This window comes from Amphiprion ocellaris, chromosome 3 (genome assembly GCF_022539595.1).
Source record: "Amphiprion ocellaris isolate individual 3 ecotype Okinawa chromosome 3, ASM2253959v1, whole genome shotgun sequence".
NCBI classification, from domain to species: Eukaryota; Metazoa; Chordata; class Actinopteri; family Pomacentridae; genus Amphiprion; species Amphiprion ocellaris.
Window position 1 is genome coordinate 33,047,669 of NC_072768.1, and position 23,884 is coordinate 33,071,552.

The 23,884-nt window shown below is 39.6% G+C and overlaps 1 protein-coding gene across 1 annotated transcript; it reads left to right on the forward strand.

Annotated features, from left to right (window-relative positions):
• The first annotated feature begins 2,789 nt into the window (after positions 1–2,789).
• On the forward strand, positions 2,790–21,553 carry cbln1 (cerebellin 1 precursor). The gene is made up of 3 exons (XM_023283983.3): positions 2,790–3,763; positions 4,679–4,798; positions 21,257–21,553. Exons 1-3 carry the CDS (start codon positions 3,506–3,508, stop codon positions 21,452–21,454), a joined length of 576 nt encoding a protein of 191 aa, XP_023139751.1. The 5' UTR covers positions 2,790–3,505; the 3' UTR covers positions 21,455–21,553.
• The last annotated feature ends 2,331 nt before the right edge of the window (positions 21,554–23,884 follow it).

Below are 23,884 nucleotides of genomic sequence, written 5' to 3' on the forward strand. Positions count from 1 at the left end.
TGCAAAAGCCAGTCTCTTGCTCAAAATCCTTAGTTCATATCTCAAAAGTAAATATCTGTATCAATGAACATGTTAGTGCTATCAGAATGACAAGTCCTTGTGTCATTGTGTGGATCAGACAGTCAGATTGTTTAGTCATGTTGTCATTATAACAGTGTTCTCTGGAGGGATGTTCTGATGAAAACTATGGCTAAAGTTTTGATGATAATTATTGTAAGTCATAAGCTACATCTTAGTGCATGTGGGAGATTGATTGCAAGAGACTGGACAAGATTCACATTTTCGCTGTGACTGTTTGTACTGTAATTTGTTGACAGAACACGTCATTGTGATACAGAAAGGAAAACAGCGCTGCATAGGACAGAAAAAAAACAAAAACAATGAAAGTAGAAATGTGAACATAAGACAATCTCCTCAGGGAAAACTGTACATGCAGTGCTGTAGGAATCACAGTGCAGTCTTCCCACACCTCCTAATGTTCCTGTCTGTTGGGCCACAAATTCTCATCCACATCACAAATATCTTCTTTGTCTTTGAGCGATTTCAGAAAACCCTAACCTTCACACATTTCCCTTCGTAGAGAAAGTCAAGATTCACCTGGGAGCAATTTACCAATTCAGGACAGATTTACAAAAAAAAGTTTCATGTAAATGTATAGAAACATCCTTAACATATTAATGACAACTTGTTCAAGCTTTTAGCTTGTAAAGACTTATGCGATGAACTAATGCCTAAATGTTGTGGGGGGTGAGACTATTCAACAGAGACCCATTATAATACATTTTAATCAACATGACATAAGCAGCTGATAATGTAGGAGACAACAGAGAATTGTACACAATCATTAGCATGGATGTACCAAAGCATTTGCAACTTGTTCAAAGAAATGAGAAACTGCTTTTTTGATGTGCACAAGTGAAACAATGATGTGAAGATTGAACAAGTAGCTTTGAGAATTTCAATTCTGATCTGAGAAATGTATCAAAGCGACTGAGAAAAACTGTAACAAGGGAGACCGTAACTGGATATGTAAAATAGAAATAGGAGCGACGAAATTGGGACACTCTGATATTGATCAGTTTGTCTCCTGCAGTTGTGTCTCTGTTTTCTTAATCTTTCACTCTTCTGCCACTTTCATTCCCTCTAGGTTCCAGATCTTAAAGCATTATTAATAATTGCTTTCCGGACTTTGTTTCAGGTTAATCTGTGGCTGCTTTCCAACTTAGCCGCTAGCCATTAGCTTAGCCGTAGTAGCTAATTTCCTTGTCTTGTGGCGACGGCTTGTGTTTCTTGTTCAGCTTTTGCAATCTCTGCTTAAGAGATGACAGATTGACAACATACAGAAAGGGATGCCTGCATCAGACCTGAAGTAATGCTTTTAATCAATCAATAATCGGCCAACAAAACTACAGAAATTAATAAGTGGGAGAAAGCCAAACATCGGCCACAATAATTCCCCAGGCCAATAATCGGTCGAGCCCTGGTTTAGAGTTGAATCTAAGCCATTTTCAAGAAAACTCACACCACAGCAGCAGAGGTGCAAAGATTGCAAGAAGAATGATGTGATTTTATGGATCCATTTGTTGCTTCCCTATTGATGATACACACTGATGCTCACCACACTCTATTGGTAGTTTGGAGATCAATGCCACCCACAACTAATACCAGGTAGGAAAAGTGCAGATTTCATGGAAGTAGAACAGTCTTTTTAAAATAATACCTGTCGTGGCTGTGTGTCCCTGCTGGTTGGTCTCCCAGCGGTGCTCATTTGGCACACTTTCTGCATTGCTGCATCTCCCATTTGACTACCCAGGAATCAGAGGCCTCTTTAAGTTTGGGTTTTGTTTTTAATCATTATGGTGGAAAGAGAGAAAAAGACATAGATAGATAGACAGATGGATGGATGGATGGATGGATGGATGGATGGATGGATGGACAGATGGTAGATAGATAGATGGATAGATAGAAGCATGGATAGATAGATAGATGCATGGATAGATTGGTAGAAGGAAGGACAAATGGATGATATCAGGACAGATAAATGACTGATAGAAGGACGGATGATAGATGGACAGATGAACAGATGGATAGAAAAATGAAGGATGGATGATGTAAGGATAGATAGATGGATAGAACCTGGAATGACTTATAGATGGATACATAGATGATAGAAGGATGCATAGGTGATAGAAAGATGGATAGTAAAAGGATAGACAGGAGTTGGATAGATGGATGATATATGGATAGATAGATGTATGAATGACAGATTAAGGGATGGTTGTATGATAGAAACATGTATGGACAGATGTACAGAAGAATGGATAGGAGGATATATGGATGATAGGTAGATGGATGATGGAAGGATGTATAGAATGATGGATGATGGATAAAATGATATATAGATAGAAGATGATAGATGGATATATGAGAATAGATATATGATAGAAAACGGATAGATGTATAGATAGATGATAGAAAGATGATAGATGGAAGGATGGATAGATAAGAAGATGGATATTAGAAGGACAGATGGATGATATAAAGAAAGATGGGTGGATGGATGTATAGAATGATGGATGGATAGATGATAGATAGGTGGGGGGTAGAAGGATGGACAGTGTGAATGATAGATAGATAGACAGACAGACAGACAGACAGATAGATAGATAGATAGATAGATAGATAGATAGATAGATAGACAGTGGAGTCTGGGATGGACTAAACCAGGGGAAGAGAGAGAGAGCTGCTCGGTAAAGTGTCTGGGCGGGGAAGGGGCGGTCTGCATGCGGTGATTGGAAAATATCGAAGACGCGCACGCGCTAATCCGATGATGAGTCTCTGTTACCGGGAGAGGGAGGGAGGAGGGGTCTGTAGGAAAAAAAAAGTAAAAAACTTGAAAAAAAAAAAAAAGAAAGCGTGAGTCCAGGGCGGGGAGCATCTTTCGTGCTCACGCGCCTCGTCCCTTCTTCTTCTTCTGTTTCTCATATCTCACATATCAATAATTCAGGCGCGCGCGAGAGAGAGCAGACGGAGCTCCCCCTCCTCCTCCTCTTCTTCTTCCTCCCTCCGCGCGCTATGAGTCCCGCTGCCTCGTCAGTCGTCCAGGGCCGCTCCGCACCGCGCACCGAGACACCGAGAGCCGCCGACAAGTGACCTGAACCGGGACGAAGATCCCCAAAACCCTGCGGACTCGACTGGAGATACGACGGTAATAACATTTCCGAGAAAACAACACGAGGAGAGCCCCCTGAAAACACGCCGTCCTGAGGAGTTTGCTGTTGGGCTAATTTAAAAAAAAAAAAAAAAAAAAAAAAAAAAGAAAAAGCCAAGAAAACGGAGTGCGCTGTAGTTGTAAAACGAGCCTTTTTACCGATATTCGGGGGAAAACACCGGGAAACACTTCCTGCTGTACTCTTTTTTTTTAAAATTACTTTTAACACAACACAAAAGGGAGAACAGACCCGCGGTTTCAGGTGCGAACAAGTTCACCGCTCCGGTCTCCGGCATGTTGGCGTTTTGCCTGCTGAGCGCCGTGTGGCTCGCGGCGAGTCCGGCCCGCGCTCAGAACGAGACGGAACCGATCGTCCTGGAGGGGAAGTGCCTGGTGGTGTGCGACTCCAACCCGACCTCGGACCCCACGGGCACGGCGCTCGGGATCTCGGTGCGCTCCGGCAGCGCGAAGGTGGCGTTCTCCGCAGTCCGGAACACCAATCACGAGCCCTCGGAGATGAGCAACCGGACTATGGTCATCTACTTCGACCGGGTAGGAGGCAAAAAATACACATATAATGATTGTATTTAAATACGAAAATAGCGAAAAAGCAAAGTTTAGAGCCGCATGCATGAAGTTGAAGGTGCTGTGGTGGCTTCTAGGTGGATTGTACTCAGATTGTGTTTTACGCATCTGTGTGTCCTTTTGGCACCAACTCCAAAATGCGCAAAAAAGCCTCAACTTACTGCATGTAGTGTGAGAGGGTTAAATTAAGTGGTGGATGCAGGTGGTGCCACAGTATCTTTGCGCAGATGGATAAAGGAAATTAGATTCTACTTCTTAAATCTCCAAACTGGTCCAGAAATACGCACAGCTCTGGAAGGGAAACCCTTTTAATATTTGAACTTTCGGAGGTATGACAATAGTGGGTGATGGGCGCTGACATGTCGCCAAATAATTTAGTAACGGCAGGTCGTGAGGGCGAAGTCCTACCCGCATGCCGTTAAAGGTTAATTCTCCCTCAAACTGCCGTTCAATTACAGTGCCATAGTTCGCCTGCGTCCATAAAACCAGACATTTGGCTGCAGAGATGCATAATTGAAAATTCTATTTAAAAGATTGATTAAGTTCTCATTTTCATTCCTGCTCTCCCATAAAGTTTGGAAGTTTCTGACAAAGATATATATAGAAAAGAGTTATTCCTCTGCATCTGTGGCTCTGAATGTGTGGCCAAAGAGGGGGAAATGTTGAAAAATGATCTGAATTTTGAATAGATTGGTCAATAAATGAGTAACTGTGAATTTCCTTAGAATGCAGGCTGCAGTTTGTTTGTAAGGGCGTCCATAATCATGATAATTCTTCATTTTTGATGCACTCACTTGATCTTCAGGGTGCAAAATGGTGCAACAGAGATGAGCAGTTTTGTCAGAGGAATTTTCTTTCTTGCTTTTTCTTTCTTTCTTGCAGGTTCTAGTAAACGTTGGCAGGAATTTTGACGAGGAGAGGAGTAATTTCATCGCGCCACGCAAGGGGATTTACAGTTTTAACTTCCACGTAGTCAAAGTCTACAACCGCCAAACTATACAGGTAGCGTGTGTTTGTGCGTTTATGTCTATGGATGCATGTGTGTGTGTGCTTATGATTGTGTGTCACCCGCCTCTCCCAACTTGCTGTTTTCTCCCTCCCTCATAAAAAGTTGAAAATGAGCAGCACTCATTTTGTAGACGTTTGAAATGCCTTTCCCCGGAGACAGTGACAGAGGCGGGCGTTAACAGATGAAAGCCCGCCACCCGCCGGCCCGATCATAATTAATCAATACATGCACAGAGGACGGAGCCAAACGAAGCGCATGTAGCCGGCAGGAAGACGAAGCTGCTGCTGAGGAGGCTCCAGCAGCACCACGGACAGCGACGCTCCCTTTTCTTCTCTGGATGAGAAGAGGCAGCAGGCTGACTGAGGCTCTTGATTATTTAGAAGATTAAAACATTCAGTACATTTTGAAGCAGAGCAAACAGAGACGGGCATTTTTAATTTCACGCCATCCTCCTCCTCTTCCTCCTCTTGCACACACAGGTTTTGTGCGGAAATCACATGCTTTCTCACTCATTTGTTTTCCTGCCTGCAGTGTGCCCCATCACAACTCCTCTTTCATCCCACTAACAACTCCTTTTATGCAGCCTTTTGATGTGTCAAGTGATAGGGAAGCGGTTTCTGGCGTTTAAACACATGATGACGCTTTACAAAGCCACACAGCGTTAATTACAATGTATCTCTTGCAAATTAAACTGTTGTGTAATTACGCTGGTGGCTCCCCCGGGGCCTTGGCATTATGTTTTGCTACATATACTTTATTATTGAATTAATTAGCATGGCAGGAACAGCAATAACAAGGAGGGTGGGAGATATTTGAGGAAGGGGCTGCGGAAGCTATGTCAAGTTGCCAGTCATCTACATGCGGATAGATGGTGGATGGCAAACACTTGACTCGTGCTATTGAGGTAATTAAGGGTGGCGCAACATGCAGAACACAAAAATTGTGTCTTGGTGCCAAATTTGCTGTTTTCTTGATACGAAGCTGCGGTGTAGCGGTGAGGTTTTGCTAGTTGTGCAGCAAAACGCTCATAAAACTAATTTACTTTCAAGTCCCGTCCAGGATGCAGTGAATTCTCTGAACAACAGCAGATTTTTGAGCGTTCAAAGCTTTTATTCTGGCACGAAAACTAAAACCAAGTGTAGGTTGTCCTCTCTCCAAGCAGTCCAGCCTGTGTGCCGCTCACCCTCAACCTCTTCCACCCATCCTCCCATCCATCCAGCGCATCTGCTGTGTTGAAAACTCCCACTGTTTGATTGCCTTAGAGGCAGCTACTGTGGTGCATGCAGGAGATGAGAGACAGCAGGCAAAAAAAACAGGAGAGCAAATGTGAAACACAGGGAAAGAAAAGAAGAAGATAGGGGAAGAAGAAGCTGGAAAGGTGGGAGGATCGGCGGGAGGGGAATGAGAAATAAAGACGGAAATGTATGCAAGAGAAAGAACAAAGAATGGACAGCAGAAGGTTCAGGCAGGGGGGACATAGGAAGAAAGCCAGACATCATGAGTAACTGTTGATTAGCAGATGCTGGATAAAAGTATGAATTGAAGCATAAAGAGTTTGCTCCATCTCTCAGGGATTCATCTGAAAAACCTGCGAGGGGTGAGAGAAGTGCTGTGGGTGTCTGCTTTCCGCCTAGCAATTAAACAGAAGTATTGCTAATTAAATACAGCAAATTCTCTGATCTGAAGGCGACTCCATCACTACCCACAATTCCACCCATTGGCTAACGGATTTACAACATTTCTGAGAATCACTTACAGCATGCAAATCAAAAAGCTTTATTTCAGGTGCAGCTGTTTACGTTTCCTACACGTGTCACCGCGCTATTAGAAATTAAATTTAAACAAATAAATTCCATCTCATGAATTGAGAACATCTCGTACCTGCAGCTCGGAACAGACGGCTCACAGATCAAAAAGACAACCCCACAAAGTGCTGGTAGGATATCAGCAGTTGCTCTCACGTTAGATGGCTTTTTTATCATAAGTTTATTTTTTTAAGCTGCCTTTTTCAATCATCGATCATAAAAGTGTGTATTGAAAGATATTTGAGGCATCAGACAGAGGTTAATGTGCTTTCTGCTAAGAACTTAATCAAAACATAAGCCAAGAGTCTATTATTATCAGCCTTCTTAGTGCTAAGGAGGTGTTAGCATTGTGTTAATACTTATTTTCCATTATCGTCTCTGAAATTCACCCTGCATCTAAACTTCACAGCAGAAAATTAAGAGCAAAAGATTTTTTGTTTTGCCAGCAAAGGAATATGATAGAAAAAGAAATGTTACAGTCCTGTATATTGTAGTATTTCAGCGTAAATAAGTGATATTTTACATCAGTATTTTAATCCTGAATGGCATTCGTGAAGGCCTCAGGTCTAAGCAGGCCTGTAGTGCTGAAAGCCAAACATCTAAAATGCCTCAAGCTGTGTATGTATTAAAGGCCTTTTTCTTACCATGAGTTTCCAATTTAGAGAATAAAAACCTGGAGGCACTGCTTCCAGCTGCTGCTAGCACACTGCACCGCTAATAATCCATACTACTCTATGGGCTGTAATTCCATATTTTACATTTTGACTCCAAATAGCTGCAGCCATCTCCAACAAACCTGAATCCTTTTTACTTTTTTCAGTGCTATACATTACTTGGTTTCTAATACACACATTTTATTCTCTGTTTTAGGTCACTGAAGTCATCCCACATTGTAACAAATTGTGAACATGCAGCTTTTGCAAATGCCGCACTGTACATTGAGAACAGAAAATGCTATCCCTGCTAACACTATTGTCTACTCTAGCTAAAAGACTTAAAGTTGTACCAGCACGGTCGATTTTAATCTGAAATTGCTGCATTTATCTCAAACTGAACTCTAAATGTGTGTTTAATATCGTGAACTGTTCAAATTTTGTAAATTAGCTTCAAGGCATGATTGCTGTCTGTTAATATCTGCCTAATAAGTTTTATTTCGGGCAGAATTACGCATAATAAAATATTATTAAGAGAACAGATTCAGTACTAGAATTTAATCCAAGTATGATGCTAACAAGTGTGCAATGCAAGCATATTTTCAGTGTGTATGCAAACTTTTAACACCATTTTTGCAGTTGTACTTTCTGTGTAATGTAGAGTGGATTATGTGTGAGGCTGATTAAAATAGTTTACGGTCACGTCACAAAGTGCTAATGTTATATATGCACCCCTTCATTAAAGTGCTGCTAAATTCTGTTTTAAAAACACTTAAAGATTAATACGTATATAGAACCACTGAGATGAAACTTTACTCGAGCCACATCCCTCCTAGACATCCCTGAATATCATCAAACAGTTTATTTAATCTAGTTTGATTCCCTGTGCAGCTTTGCACTACAGCCAATGGACTTTTGAGATGCAAGGAAACACAAAAATGGAAAGCCAGTTTACATCAACTGTGCTTTGTTTGCTTGTGTTACTCTTTATAAATGGTCAATAATATAATAACAAGCAACAAATGTGCCAAAAGGATCAGATTTTAAAAAGTGGAATCATTTTCGTAGCTTCCAGCAGTGTATAAAGTGCAGCTTAATAGCTTGAGCAGAGCCAGTTAAAATATTCAAAAAGTACACTGAGCCCAGATGACCCCCTGCCTGCCTGCGCCGACACATCTCAGCCTTGTTAATGCCCAGATAATACATGTAGAGGTCATCCAGAATTCATAGAAGCTCACCAACTCTTTCTCTAATGTCTTCAGCGGTCAGCAAAGTGGCTCACTTGCATCTGTTTTACTATAACGACACTGAAAAAAGTAAATGGGACTGCAATTTCTGCAGGTTGTCTACATTTACTGATGGCCAAGACGGTGGTTCAGAGATATTTGGATTTCAGTATTACAATACAATAACTTTATTTATCCCTGAAGGGAAATTCAACAGTTAGTTAGTTCAGTGAGGTTTAAGAGATGCAGCAGAGCAAAGGAAAGTGACACCATAATAGGCGTTAACACAGTAAACTGCCACAAGTAGTGCTAGTCTACTATGCATAGAGTGAGAAAGGGTGATGATAAAGGTGACTAAATGGGGTTTTGTAATTGAGGTGTCCCATGAACAAACAGATTTTTATTTTTTTTTTGCTTATAGCACAGAATTAACCTAATTTTCTCTAGAGAAAGGGCAATAACTTCAGTTACACTAAAAACTGGGACTAGCAACAAGAGAACGTCAAAAATAATATTATTTTTTTGTATGTCTGAAAGAAGTGAGCGGCCAGCAATGCCGGAGAATAAACAGCATGATTTGAGTTGTGACAAGGGAAGAAGAAGAGAAAATACATTAGTCCTCTGCTGCTGGTTCAGACAGTGTTCATCTCATGCTGTGGAGATGTGCAGAAAATGAGAGGCAAGTCAAAGCCACATAAATAAGCATCTTATCTGTTCCTATGTTCTCTTGACTTTGAAAGTGTGGTAGCAGAACGCAGGAAGAAAGCCACAGAGACAGTATATTCTGGGAGTTGTCAGGGCTTGCAAACAGTATTTCAAGAGAAGGTGTAGACATTTTTGCAGCACTGAAGTAGACTCATTTTTAGACATGTTTGTGGCATCATTCTGGGGATGGTTCATTGTTGTAGCCCAGGTGTAAATATGTCAACAATTACTGGATGGACTGAGTTTTAGACGGACAGAAATCTGACTTTGACAATCTACTGCACCATTAGCAGGTCAATTTTTTACTTCTCCAATGAAATATTTAGCTTTTTACCAAACTGATTGGCACATAATTGGGTACAGACATTCACAGGCCAAGACAGTGACTCTTCCAACTCTTTTGCACCAAGAATCGGGTTTCTTGCAAGCTTAGTGCTGTCTAGTAAACCCGCATTTCCAACGGTTTTTAGCGAATCATCAAAATCGCAAGATGCACCACCATTACAGAGCATTGCACAAGAGAGCAGGGAACTGTAGGAGATGTCAGGCCCACTGAAGATTAAGGAAAACTGCCATTGCTACCTGTTGGTTCTCAGCTATCGCAGGTAGCACCAACTTCTGGATTTGTGTGGGATCTGTTCATGTGTGGTCTTTAGTGAAATGATTCAACAACTGTTGTATAGAATGATATCCTTGGTAGATGTGTTTTGGCGATCTTATATGAAATATTATTGAATTTGATTGGCAAAAGACTGGACAATAGTGGTGACGTGAAATGATCCATTGGTTTAAGTTGAATTTGATTTAAAGAGTCTGTTGTTGTGAAGTACACAAGGAAATACACTGAGTATACTTTTTAAAACATGTGCCTCCCATTGCTGTGGATGCATGATTGTATTTTATAGACAACAGAATGTGGTAACTGTCTAATGGAGCAGCATTTCTTCTTACTCTTTGTGCTGTGTGGCTCTCATTGCAGAGATTGTGCTTCTCAACTACTGTTTTTACAAGTCATGCAGTTGTCTCCACTCACATATACAGAGGACTTTAATATTATTTTCCATTAGTCTTACTTCACCTACTACTTGTCTAACTGTAACTATTACTCGATACTTAAGCTAAATGTAACCCTAAAATAACCTTAAGTCAAGAGATCTATATTGTGGTGTTGAGCCCCAACAATGTGACTGAATAATACACACATACAAAATGTATAAACCAGCTGCTTGGCGTCATTTTTACCGCATGAATCTGTGAATATCACGTAATAGAAGGTTGCACTGATTGTGTTCATGTGTGAAAGAGAAGAGGTGTTGAGAGGAATGATTGTGAAAGTAAACCAGGTATTGTGAGGCTTCAGGTGCCACTGTGGAGCTGTTTATTTCACCTTTAGGAAGCTATTATCTCTGGAAAGTAGAGCTCAGTGTTTTCTGATGGGTTTGGGAGAATTTATACATGGCAAAAGTATAGAATTGCTTTAAATATGGTGATGAAAAGGGTTCTATGTTCAGTTTTACTATAAAAAGCTGTTTACTTTTGTTTAAGATGCTGCAAGATTCTTCTGTGCTTATTGGACAATTATGTATAATTTATTATTATTATTATTATTATTATTATTATTATTATTATTATTATTATTATTATTATTATTATTATTATTATTATTATTATTATTATTATTAATAATAATAATAATAATAATAATAATAATAATAATAACTTGTTTTTTTATTAAGGACCTTTTAAAAACAGAGTTTACAAAGTGATTTACAGATAGGGCAAAAAAGAAAAGGCGGATACACAGGAAGAGCATTGAACAACAGAAGCCTGGTTAGTCCAAACATGGTAAAAGATTCTCACAATAGATTAGTACAATAACACCAGATAAAAGAATAAAATGCCACATCCAAATAAGGGGAAAAAAACAGGTGGAATAAAAGACAAATAGAGGGTAAAACCATAAACACAAGGTTAAAAATGATCATAATAGCAAACAAGTAAAATAGATACATAAATATGTGAATATAAGGTTAAAGAGTATTACAAGAACAATGAAATAAAGTTTAAAAAAAACAATTAGATACAAATAGATGTCAATAATATTAGCAATCATCATATTAAATCAAAATAGAAAAAGACTATAAAGCCAATAAAAATGGGTTGAGCAAGATTGGTACAGACACAGACAAGTAGGTGTTTAGGAAAAAACTGTTTACAATTTTCTTTATGCCTAAAGAAGCATTGAAGATTTTTTCCCAGGACTCAGGCCAATAATTAAAAAAAAAAACACTTTAAAATTGTTATTCTGTTTACGTGTTAGCAGGATGATGACGCAGGTTGATGGCTGGGCTAACGAAATGCACAAAAATCTAATTCATATCTGGAAAAATAGCCTTTTCAGTCCACTGCTTGAATAACAGCAACATCGGCATCTAAAGCTACATTTAGAAAGAGCCACACAAATGCTACTTGTGTGTCAAAATCTAAAAAACATGAGTGCAGGTTTCTCAAATGTTTCTGTTAGAATATGCATAAGACCTGCTTGTATCTACAAGGTGAGACATGTGGGGCAGGTTGTGTTCACGCTGCAGAGGGCAGTTTGTGATTTCCAGCTGAGCCACAGGCCTCAACGTGAACGGAGCATTATGGTTCTGCATGACGGAGCCCTTCGTCTGACTTATTTCATAGCTTTTTATTATTTCATTAGTTTTATTCTCATCCTCTGATGATTGTAAGAATCTAATATGAATAGTTATTATCATTTGTCTTGACTTCTCCTTGTTGTTGTGCTACGTTCTGTGCGTCTCATGGTCAGGGTCAAGGGCCGCCTGCTCCTGCTGTGAATAATTTATGCTTGCTTTCATGAAGTAATTCAGTCGTGGTACATTTAATTTCCTCAAAGTGTTTGGAGGGGTGTGCATTTTAAATGCGGTAAAGAATCATAGGACCATCTGCTGTTGTTGAAGTTTTCAAATGATTAATCTCAATTATCTTTCTCCGTCTGATGTGGGTTGACATTTGGTGTCAGAGTTCCCTGTTTTGCTTCACGCTAACGGCAAAAAAAATATGATGGTTGAAGGTTTTGCCTGGTGGTTTCTTGAGATTAATGATGTTGTTCCCTGAGGCTATATTGATGAAGACTAGTGAGGATCTGCTGACATTTCAAAGATTTGTTTTAGTGACTGGATCTATAATGTAAGTAGTTCAGTAACTTGACCTTTGCTCTAGTGGCCTCCATGTTTTCTGCACTGGTATTTTTTCTATTACGTACATATTGGTAAACTCAAAATATTAACCTTGTATTTATACAGAAACAAATGATTATGATTGACACAGTATAAGTGAGCCAGCATGTGCTACTCCACATTTTTGAAAGTGAAGCAGGGAAGTGGAGTTTAGCTGTCATTCTTTTGGTAGTTTATACATGTGTTTTTCCTACTGCAACATGTTAAAAGTCACAGGCCTGTACACCTACTTGTTAAGCAAACTCCTGAGTAGACGGCGCTCAGACATAACATTTGCCAGTTCTATGTGCCAAATGCATACATCACCATTGTACTTCAAATCTAAAATTGCACTTTTATTATTACTATTACTGCAGGAACAGTTAGACTTGACTCTGCGCCTGCTTCAGCCAGTGAGAAATCTCTTCTGTGCCTGTTTTTCTAAAGGCAAATGGAAATTCGTTCAGCGAGGTTTCCTGCTCACAAACAAACAATGAGACGCACTGAGGCAGAAATTAAGGATAATGCCCGTCTCACTGTTGCCAAAGGTGGAGAAGCTGCAGCGATCACTGCGTCACTGATGGAGGAAAAGTTCATTAGAAGACATGAGCATCACTGCCTGTAATTTGTATGCGATAGCACTTTCTGGGAAGCGATTGTTAGATACTGTGCTCACATCAACAGAATCTGTTTGTTTAGTAATGATTTTGACTGGAGGTACAATGACTGTTAATGTACAGAAAATAGCAGGATACTTACAAATATATACTGTATGTATTTACTAATGTTGTGTAATAGTTATACTAGATGTGTAAACAAAAGAACTGTGTTTCAGCAGTCATCATTTAACCCTCGAAAACCCACGTGGTTGCACGTGGTCTTTTGAAAATCTGCAAAATTACAGCTTTTTAGAACCAAGTGTAAAAAAAGAATCATCGGATTTTCAACACTCCAAAAGTCCTTGAACTACTCATTTGTGACATATTTCATTGGGAATTTGAATTCAGTCTAAGCTTAAAATCATGATATTTCATCAAAATCACTTTATTCTACATTTCTTACTTTAAATTTTGCCAAAAAATCCTCTCTGCTTTCACCAGGCTCTGTAAAAAGCGACAAATTCTGCACTTATCGGTGCAACCAAGAAGCTTTTACTGACTCAACTGCAACCAACAGTCACCTGCCAAAAAATCAGGGACTTTTCAGACTGAGAGAGAATAGAGGAAACAGTGCGGAAACGCATTAAAAATGTGTTTTTATAAAAATAAATTGTTGAAGAAATTAAGTGTTTGGAAGATTAATGCATTCTAACTTGTTGTAGTGCACATAGATATTTCTGAGCTCTCTCTACTTCTAGCCATGGTGCTGTTTCCATAGAGTACAGGAATTCATTGCACTGATGAAGAAGCCCACAGTGAGTAAAAATGCAACGGGGACACACAAAAAAAGAGAACGCCCAAAACTATTGGGTTTGGAGGGTAAAAATCTCAGTCACTGAGCGTTGCACTGCTTTGGAGCCAGGAGTTTGCTTTAATAGACAGACACTCCTCAGACAAAGCTACAGCCGTGTGTTCAATTTATTTACAAATTTCAAATGAAATGGACAAACCCATTGTTCACATTGTTTACAAAACACGCCTAATACTCTGAGTTGCAGGCTTGTAATTGTTTTTCTGGATTGTATTGTGGAAAGTAGCTGGTGTATGTTTCCTCAACATCTGCTCATAAGCTGTATCAACAAAGAGCAGGAAATGCTGAAAAAACACCAAATAAACACACAGGGTTGACCTAAATAAAGACTCCTGAACAGCACAGACGTTTCACATTCCGATAATAAGTGAGAACTATGAAGTAGGCAAAGCTTTCTTCTCAAAATGCAAAATGTGTCACTAGAAATGATGAGTTTCCACCTGCAAACTCTGGTTGTTGGCTATGAGACTATCCAGAGTAACACTGCATCAAAAACATCCATTTAGGGAATACAGTCCTCCTATAAACTACCTGATTATTCACCTGCATTCCTGTCGTTGCAGCAGGAATCCTATCGTTTTCACTCAGGTCCAGTTAAGTACTACTAACTCAACTATACATTTCAAGGTGATGGCAGCCCTTATGAAACAAAAATGGGAAATGCAAACAATGCTAGCAAAGTTAACTAATTCAAATGACTATTAAAGTTAATTATTCAAAGTTCAGTTTGTATTACTTTGACAGATAAACCCTGCATGTTATTTTGACTTTGAATGGAGCCAGACTTCACCTATACACAGTCAATCTTTCTATTCTGTCTTCCACCCACTGATGTTGGGCTTTGTTTTCCGCAAGAACACTGCCTTTCTTGTTAGAAGTTTGCTTTTGTTTTGTTCTATGCATCCATCTCCTGAATGACCCTGAATTAACTTTGCAGCAAACTTTAGAAAGCTTCCGCTATAGGAAACTTGCAATTTTAACGATCGGGGATGTCATAGACCATAGACAGATGGACTATTATGTATGTATCATCACCACGTCTCCGTCTTCTGCTTTTAAAGAGAGAATGGAAAAAATAACTGAAAAAGACAGAGGAAATGGGGAAAGAAATGTGACAAGGGAAAAAAGAAAAGATGTAGAGACCAAAAAAATGGAGAACAGTGAAAAGAAAAAGACAAAAATATGTGGAGAAAGTGAGAAAAATAAGAAGAGAAAAAAAAATAACCCGAAGTGTATCATTGTCATGTCAAGACAGTCAAATGGACAGGAACTGATGATGCAATAACAGGATATCATCATGTCGTTAAGCATTAAGTGCTGCACCGAGACGTCAGACATCTTCTATTTACATATCTGAAGCCAGATTTTCCTTCCCTCCATTTCCAACACCCTCCTGCCATTGCACCCTGTTCCTCCCTCTCTCTCTCTCTGTTTTCTTTCTTTTAATGTTCTCTCTTTTCCCCTCCATGTTACTCTGTCTCTTTCTCCATTACTCAGCCGGTTAATTGGTGCTTACGCATTAATGAATGCAGATCGATCGCGGCCTGACGTGATGCGAAGCCCTATTATCATGCTTTTATATTTATGGCTGGTAATTGTGTGGGTGTGTGTGTTGACAGTGTGTGTGGAAGAGGGTGGTAGACAGACACACAAAGGCACGACCGGCACATGATTTCTATTCATACAGGTGTGTGTGTGTGTGTGTTTCTGTGTGTGTGTGTGTGTGTGTGTGTTTCTGTGTGTGTGTGTGTGTGTGTGTGTGTGTGTGTTTCTGTGTGCGGTGAACACAGTGTCATCCTTCCAACGCCACTGTCACAGCTTTATTAGAGCCATACATCACCAGCATGCTGCACACACTGACCCTGTGTGGCCGTTTGTGTATAGGAGAAGCAAAGAAACAAGATCTCACTGTTATCACACTATAGCCTAATCTGCATTTATGAAATCTGCTGTCTTTTACGCACAGTAGGCCAAATATCACACAAGTCTCTTGGCTCGGAGACTTCTGCACGAAAGCCAAAAAGTCATTAGCTATTTTAACCGCTAAACAAGCCTGACAATGTTCAAGATTCCAGGTTTGAAGAGAGATTTAGCGAGGAAGACGACAAGGGATTGTGTTTAAATAACTGACTGAAGGAAAGAGGGATCGTGTGTGTGTTTTGTGCAGAAACGTGGGTTTGTCGGCGTTCCACATGAGTGACTTGGCTGAACGGCTGGGTAGGTGTGCGTATCTGAGGGTAACGGAGTGATGCTGGGGAGGGGGTTCTTTTTTGTCTGCCATCTCTGTCTCTGTTTGGAAGCATTACATGCACACTGGACAGAAACCATGTCTTACCCTGCTCTCGCTGCTTTACTCAATTCCTGTTTATCCTGTTCTGTCTGACTGTTCTCCAATACGTACTCCTCTTTTTCATTTATCCCCATAGATAGATAGATACATAGATAGATAGATAGATACTTTTTCATCCCAATTCAAGGTATCCAGTAGGTCACACATTCAAGAAAGATAAAGAAGCCAATGTACAAAAGAACATGCACTAAATGTTCAATTTGTACTGGTCGAAGAAATAAGATGCCAAAATTGCTGATATTTACAATAAAGATGCAAAATTATTGGTATTTACAATACGAACGAGTATTAAAATGCATTAGCAATTTCTACGATTACATCTATCTATCATCCATGTATACATTTATACATACTGGCATCTCTCTGGCCATCGATCTATTTCTACCATCCATCTAGTTTTCTCTCCATTTCATTTCTCTAAACGGCTTAAGTCTAACTAGAGGTTTTTCTTTGCATTCTCTCTCCACAAGCATCACTATAGATTTTAAAGAAACTCGTCACACTGAGGGGAGCCTAAAACATTTTTCTTTACAAACCTACCCTCAATCTCGCTACATTGCCCTCGCAAAGAAGGGTTGTGCCATTTGTTTTGACTGTGTCCTTTCCCCCCTTTGTTTCTCAAGTGTAATCTGGAGGGATGTTGCTTATTTATGGCGGCTGCATAGCAGGAAGAGATCCAGACTCTTGGAAACAGTGTGATGTTTGCGAACAATCGAGACTAAAAATGAATGCAGCAGTGTTTCTTTTTTTTAGCATTTGGAAATGAACTGTTCAGGGACATTGTGGGCTGAATTTTCAACATTGTGCAAAGCTAGATTTTTGCCTTGTTAGCATATGTTTTGTATATGCCAAAAGAAACATATTAAGTGAAATAAGCAGTCGACGCCATGGCCAAACATTGAAACTCCAGTGTATAGGTGATGGTCTCAAAAACACATATTCAGACTTGCAGGGTTTCATATGTCACAAACCTGAGGAACTGATGTTGTCAGCTTGCAGTGAGGGTCTTTATGTATCACTATTCTTCTTCAGAATTGATTTCTGGTTTGAAAATGTGTGCCTGAAATTTGAGCAGAGTCATAGATGAGCTGATGTTGATCGCTGAGTGCAGAGAGAAGCAGGGATTTTGTAGATCTGTGCATTCTAAAGGAAAGAACAACAGTGTAGCTGCATCTTTTTAAGGCAGGAAGGGATTGTTTTCATGACAAAAATAGAACTTTGATACACAGAGATGAGTTTTTAAAGGTTAAATCGATAACCGGAGAGGGACTTTAAGTAAGAGACCGGTCTGCCTCAGAAGTCAGATTTTTGTGTACACGTTTCTTAACTTTAAACTGCTACAAGATAAGTTGAAACCCACTGACTTTGGTGACTCCTTCCCACCCACAAGCAGTGCCAAGTTTAGGTCAGACAGCCAAAACAATGTTCTTTCATCTCACGCTGAGAGAGGCATCCTTCACCTCTTGTTAGTCTCAGATGGTTACTGTATATAAAGTAGGTGCAGGGGCTGACAAAAACATTTTGTGTCAGCGAGGAGTTTGATTGCAGCCGAGTGATGAAAAACATCAGTTATTTGTATTTTTGTGAAATTCAAATCAGCTTATTGTCTCACATATATCAGCCTGAATGATACTGCAGTTGTTCTAGTGTGTGGCTGAGGCTGCTACTCTGTGCATGACAATATTTCTGTCTGTTCATACTTCATTTTAAGCCAACTGGGTGAGCAAATTATTACCATTTGTCACAGAGCTAGAATGTTTTGGTTCTGAAACGTTTTGAGAAAGAATCTCAAAAGAACTTTACTCAAAATGATGAATATCCTTAAAACGTTCCGTCCTGGTTCATTTTTAACCAATTAGGAACTTCACTTAAAATAAGAAATATCCTTAAAACATTTTTTGAACATTAGATTGAAACGTTTCCTTAAAGCGTTCTGTCCTGTTTACCTTATAGGAACATTACTTGAAATGACAAACATGCTTAAACATGCTTCTGTCCTGGTTCACTTTTAACCTTTTGGAACATTCACTTTAACAATTTTAAACTGATAAATATCCTTAATATGTTCTTTTATAGTTGACTTTTAAGCTCATAGGAACCTTACTTGAAATGATAAATATCCTTAAAATGTTCTGTCCTAGTTCATTTTTGACCTATTAGGAACTTTACTTGAAATAAGAAATGTCCTTAAAACATTTTTTGAACATTAGATTAAGATGCTTTCTTTCAAACATTTTTAGAACTTCAGTAATATTAGCCAGCACTGTGGGAACCTGATGGTCCTGCAGTATATAAGTATATAATATGCATTAAATTCAAGTACAAGTACGGCAACTACATGTAAACTTTACCAGACAACTTCTTGTATGAATTCTTTGCAGCCTCAGCGAACTAATTTTTCGACATTGTGAAATGTAAATTTCACCGTGACCTGTGCTGCGTTTCCATTCTGATCATTTAAAAACTTGATGTAAGTATAGTCTGAGTGTTTTTCATTTTCAGAGTCACAGTCTGAGCTGTTCAGAGCAAAACACATGTACACACACACACACACACACACACACACACACACACACTCACAAACATGCATTCACAGTCGCCATGTTCAGTCGGCTATTAAGAGGAGTGCTGGGCCAAGAGAGCTCTTGACTCTGACAGGCTCTCCATCTCCTGCCCACACACACACACACACACACACACACACACACACACACACCTGACCATCAGGCAAAATGAGGTGGATAAGTGTATAATTATGGGATGTTTATGACTGTGTTCCATCAGTTAGTGACAGTTTTACAATTACTTGCTTCCAGAGCATACAGAAATATTTTGACGTATTTAGAGCTCAGGTGTGAATTTCTGACTCAAATGAATTGTTCTGCCTTGATTTCTACATAGATGTTACAAAGAACCACATACACTATAGCATCGTCCCTTTTAACTGTTACTTTTATAGCTTAACACGCCGTTGCACTCTGGGGAAAAAAAAAAAGGTCAAGAAATGTCTCAAAGCACTGTGATCTTTCCTGTGAGTGAACAGGTGAGAATGCATTTTGTGTCTTTGTAGAGGAGTTACTTTTGTGCTGTCACTTATACAGAAAATGAGACAAATGGCTGAGAATGTCTCACAAAAGTGGTGAAAAATTGAATTTTAAGAAACGGTGAAAGGATTACATTGCGTGAGCACAATCCAGGTCATCTAGCCATCCATTCATCCATTTTCCAAACAGTTTTATAGTTGCTCCAAACCATCAAATAATGTATAATCTTAGTTATTACTGAACATGCACTGACAGGGGTCCTCAGTTTAGGACGTCCTCGACATACGACGTTTCGTTGTTACATCGGAATTGGTTACGTGGAACTAGCTGGCGAGCGGAGCGGATGAATACGTCGTTATGCAGCGCAGTAAGGTGGCTTTGTTTACATTCACCAGTTGTACGTCACCTTGGATTGTGCTACATTCGCTAACTTTTTGCCCTTCATTATTCTAACCCAAGCGTAAGTCAGACATGTGTGCTGTCTTTACTGCAACGTAAAAGCTGCAGCTGTCCAACTAGACTAAACTTGATTTATTTACTGTGGTTCCTGATACACATTACAGAGTGAAAACTGCAACAAAAACAAAATAAAACAACATGGCGTAAGTCGAGGACTGCCTGTATATATAAAGTGCAGCAGTCTGTGTGTGTCATGTGATTTAAGAAACTTTTAAATACAATTTTGGCACCTGCCTGTAATCTCAGAAACTTTTAAATATATTTTAGCTGCCTGCCTTGGGTTTTTGTAAGCCCAAACCATTAAATATAATATAACCTGTTCAGATTACTACTAAACATCCACTCATATATACATACAGTGCAGCAGTGTTTATGTCTCTAAACATCACATTTAAATAACATATAATCTGTTGCAATTATAGCTGAACATTTACTTACACATACAGAGCAGCAGTGTGTTTATGTGATTTGAGAAACTTTTAAATATATTTCTGCCTGTTTGTTTCTTCTTCAAAACCATTAAATATAATATAATCTGTTACTTATGACTGAAAATCCACTTATAAAGTGCAGCAGTGAATTTATGTCTTACATGATTTGAGAAACTTTAGAACATTTTAACCGCCTTCCTTGTATTTTATTCCAGACACATTTGTCAGATCAGTAAAGCGTTTTTGCCACATTTCACCCATCTCATGCCTTATTATCACATTTAAAAATGACTTAAAATGTGAGCCTCGATTTGCAAAGCAGAATGACAACCGAGTCATGAACGCTTTGCACGTCAGCCACCGTGTAATCGCAGCCTTGTAGAAACGAGACTTGAACAAGCACCTCCAGAAATAGTCGTGTAACACAAACTCTGTTGTTTCTCTTTCCTCATCGGCTTGCAGCGAGTCTGCTCAAAGGAGGGTTTGAAATCTCACAGGGTTTATAAAGTGTGATCCTGCATAAACAGGCGTTTCCCTAAAATTTCATTTTGGTTTGTTTTAGCGCCACAGTGGAATCAGAGGTAGCATAAAACTCTGATTTCAGTTCAGGGGAAACAAATCTAGGGAGTGCTTGTGTTTCTGCTGCTGCTGCTGCTCAAAAAGAGGAGTGGTGAAAGTGGTTGTCTGGTGTTGCCGTTGGCTGGCCTGCATGGGAAGGGAGGGACACGCCGCTGACAGCCACATCTCTCTGTAAGAGGATGCCGTTATTCCCCGTCCAAACATTTGTTGAGTCAGCCTCAGTGTGAGTCTTTTGTTGTTGCAGTGTGTGTGGATGTCTCCCTAAGTCTTTGTTAAGTCTCATACAAGCACACCCTTGATGAATTTATTGATAATGTGCTGACTGCACTGCCCAAAAAATAAATAAATAAAATCCCAACGTATTCTTCTAATCCTGCATTACTGCATGCCCATCTTTAAAATCTAAAAATACGACACTGTGGATCCACATTAAAGTACCAAATGTCTTATGTGGCTTCGGTTTCTTTCATTCTGTAAACTGTCTGCCCTCTCCTGCTTCATCCAGGTGAGCCTGATGCACAACGGCTGGCCGGTGATTTCAGCATTTGCCGGTGACCAGGACGTGACGCGCGAGGCGGCCAGCAACGGTGTTCTGATCCAGATGGAGAAGGGAGACCGGGCCTACCTCAAACTGGAGAGAGGAAACCTAATGGGAGGATGGAAATACTCCACCTTCTCTGGCTTCCTGGTGTTCCCCATGTAGAGAGGAAGAGGAGGAGGAGGAGCAGGGGGGTGGAGACAAAGGAGGAGGAGCTGGTGGAAGGTGGAAAGTATAACGGAGGCGAGGGAGGAAGAAGAAAAAGGACACGAATAAGAAGAAAGAGGAAACGAGACAACAGACTTCTGTTTGGGACGCTGCAGAGGGAGGAAAGATGAGGAAGGATGAGAGATGTTAGAGAGATGTGAGAGCATGATGATTAAGCAGGAGTAAAATGAAAGAGGAGTTATGGAGCCACAGCTTCTTCACTTCCTTTCATCCATCCTTTCATACATCCTTTTCCTCCCTCTGTTTTCTCTGTGGCTTGACTGCAGCTTTGGACAGCCAAAACTTTTTTTATTCTCTGCTGAAAGACGCAATTGATCATTTATATGTTCCAGAGTGTTCTAAAGCCCAAGTGTAACCCTCCCTCCCTTCCTCCACGCTCATTCATCCAATCATTAATTCATCCATCACCGTCAACATAAGCTTTGAAGAATGTTTCTTGAGGAACTGCTCCCCACATCCTCTGTTTACTGTGGCCATATTGGTAGTTTTTTTTCTTTTCTTATATTCGACACAAATTGCACTGATTTTGGATCAGCTTCTACCCCAAAGCCAAACTAGAATTTTTATAGGGGGGAAACGTGACTCTGATCACAAAATCAGGGGCTGAGGACACTTTTACCTTCCCCCGTAAGGCTGTGTTTTATATTTGTCATTACAATTATCGGCTTTTTATGATATCTTTACGGTTTGTTCTTGAAACGCACATCTGCCTCTTCCCCCTCCCATCCGCTCCTCCTGCTGTCTGTTTCCTTGCACAAAGCCCTGCACATACCAGGATTTTAAATGGTTATTTGCATTTTGTGGTGCATAAACGTGACTCTTTTCGTACACAACACAGGCTGCAGTTACACTTCTGTGCAAAATGTAATTGGGAAATCAAATTAGATCACAGGAGACAGATTTGCTGTCTGGCTTCCATCTGGAAACTATAAAATATTGAGTAAGTACGCTGCTGGCTAATGAATTGTATCAGAAGGCACTGTAGATGAAGTGAGCTAGATAATTGCAGGAATTCCATTTAAACAGTTAATTGTAAATGTGGTAAACCTTATCCAGTGGTTCTGAAATTTAACACTGGCGTTGATTCAAGTCACACAGTCAGTGGGTTTAACATTTTCTCTGGCTGCTGTGCAAACATTTGAACCAACCTCTGTTCTTTCAGCCGTCTTTCACCTCCGTCAGTCTGCTTCTCCCTCGTCCAGTGTCGCTGCTCTCCCCATCACTGCCTCTGTTTTTCATACTCTGTCCTCCTTTTACTCTTTTAAACTATGCTGTTTACCCAAAAGTGCAGATTTCTCTCTATTCCTTTTGTATACCCCCATCATCCCCCTCACTCACCTCAGCCCTCTTCCTCCTGTCCTGATCCATCATCCGTCCATCTTCCTGTCCTCGCTCATGTCTGTACTTTATCTGCTGCTGTACTTGTTTGCCTCCCAGCACGGATCCTTCCTTGTTTTTCTTCAATGTTGGACTGTGGACACTGAAACAATTTACAACCATGAACTTTAATTAACATGATATATATATATATATATATATATATATATATATATATATATATATATATATATATATATATATATATATATATATATGATTTACACAGTATATATACAAATGGATCTATAAATATATCAAAACCTAAGCCACTGTTTCTATTCTCCTGGTATGATAATAATAATGGTAATACTAATACTGAAAACTGAATCTGGTTGATGACTATAATATCTGTATTTCCGTACTTCAGTGTTATATAAAAGAAAAAATATTCTAAAAGAATCTTACTAGTGATTGTGTGGAAATCTGAGGCTGCCATTCTGCTCTTCTGATTAAAGACATGCTTCTTGTTTTTGTTTTGGGTCAAACCAAGTTGTGGCTAAAAAGCTGAGACTACTACTTATATATATAAAAAAACTATAGCTAAAAAGGACTTTTATTATTATTATTATTTTGACTGTAAAATACATGTGAATATTTAGACTATGACAATATTCTTTGGTTTATCAATCAATCAAATCAATTTATCTACTGTTTTCTTATTTATTTGCTCTGAAGAAATCAATAAAATTAAATGGTACTTTTATTTTTCTTAAACCTACTTGAAGCCTGGCCTGGTAGTTTATTTTGTCGAAGCTGGCAGAACTTCTGAAAACAAGCAGAGACGTGCACAGCCCCAGGTGTGTTGAAGTGTGTAACGGTGGGCGGCGTTCGCTACATGGGATTGTGTGTCTGCGATTGTGTGTGATTGTGTGTTTTGGACTGTCTCCTCTGTTTTATTTCACTCAGTCACTTGTAGACTGTATTTCTAAATCCAATCAACTTTGCTCCTTTCTTCTCCATTTCCTCTCTCTGCCTTTCCCCTCTTAA

Excerpts from the sequence above, each read along its gene's own strand:
- cbln1 (XM_023283983.3), top strand. The coding sequence starts at position 3,506 with ATGTTGGCGTTTTGCCTGCTGAGCGCCGTGTGGCTCGCGGCGAGTCCG. Across the intron at positions 3,764-4,678 it reads TGGTCATCTACTTCGACCGG|GTTCTAGTAAACGTTGGCAG; the intron begins GTAGGAGGCAAA and ends TCTTTCTTGCAG. Across the intron at positions 4,799-21,256 it reads ACAACCGCCAAACTATACAG|GTGAGCCTGATGCACAACGG; the intron begins GTAGCGTGTGTT and ends TGCTTCATCCAG.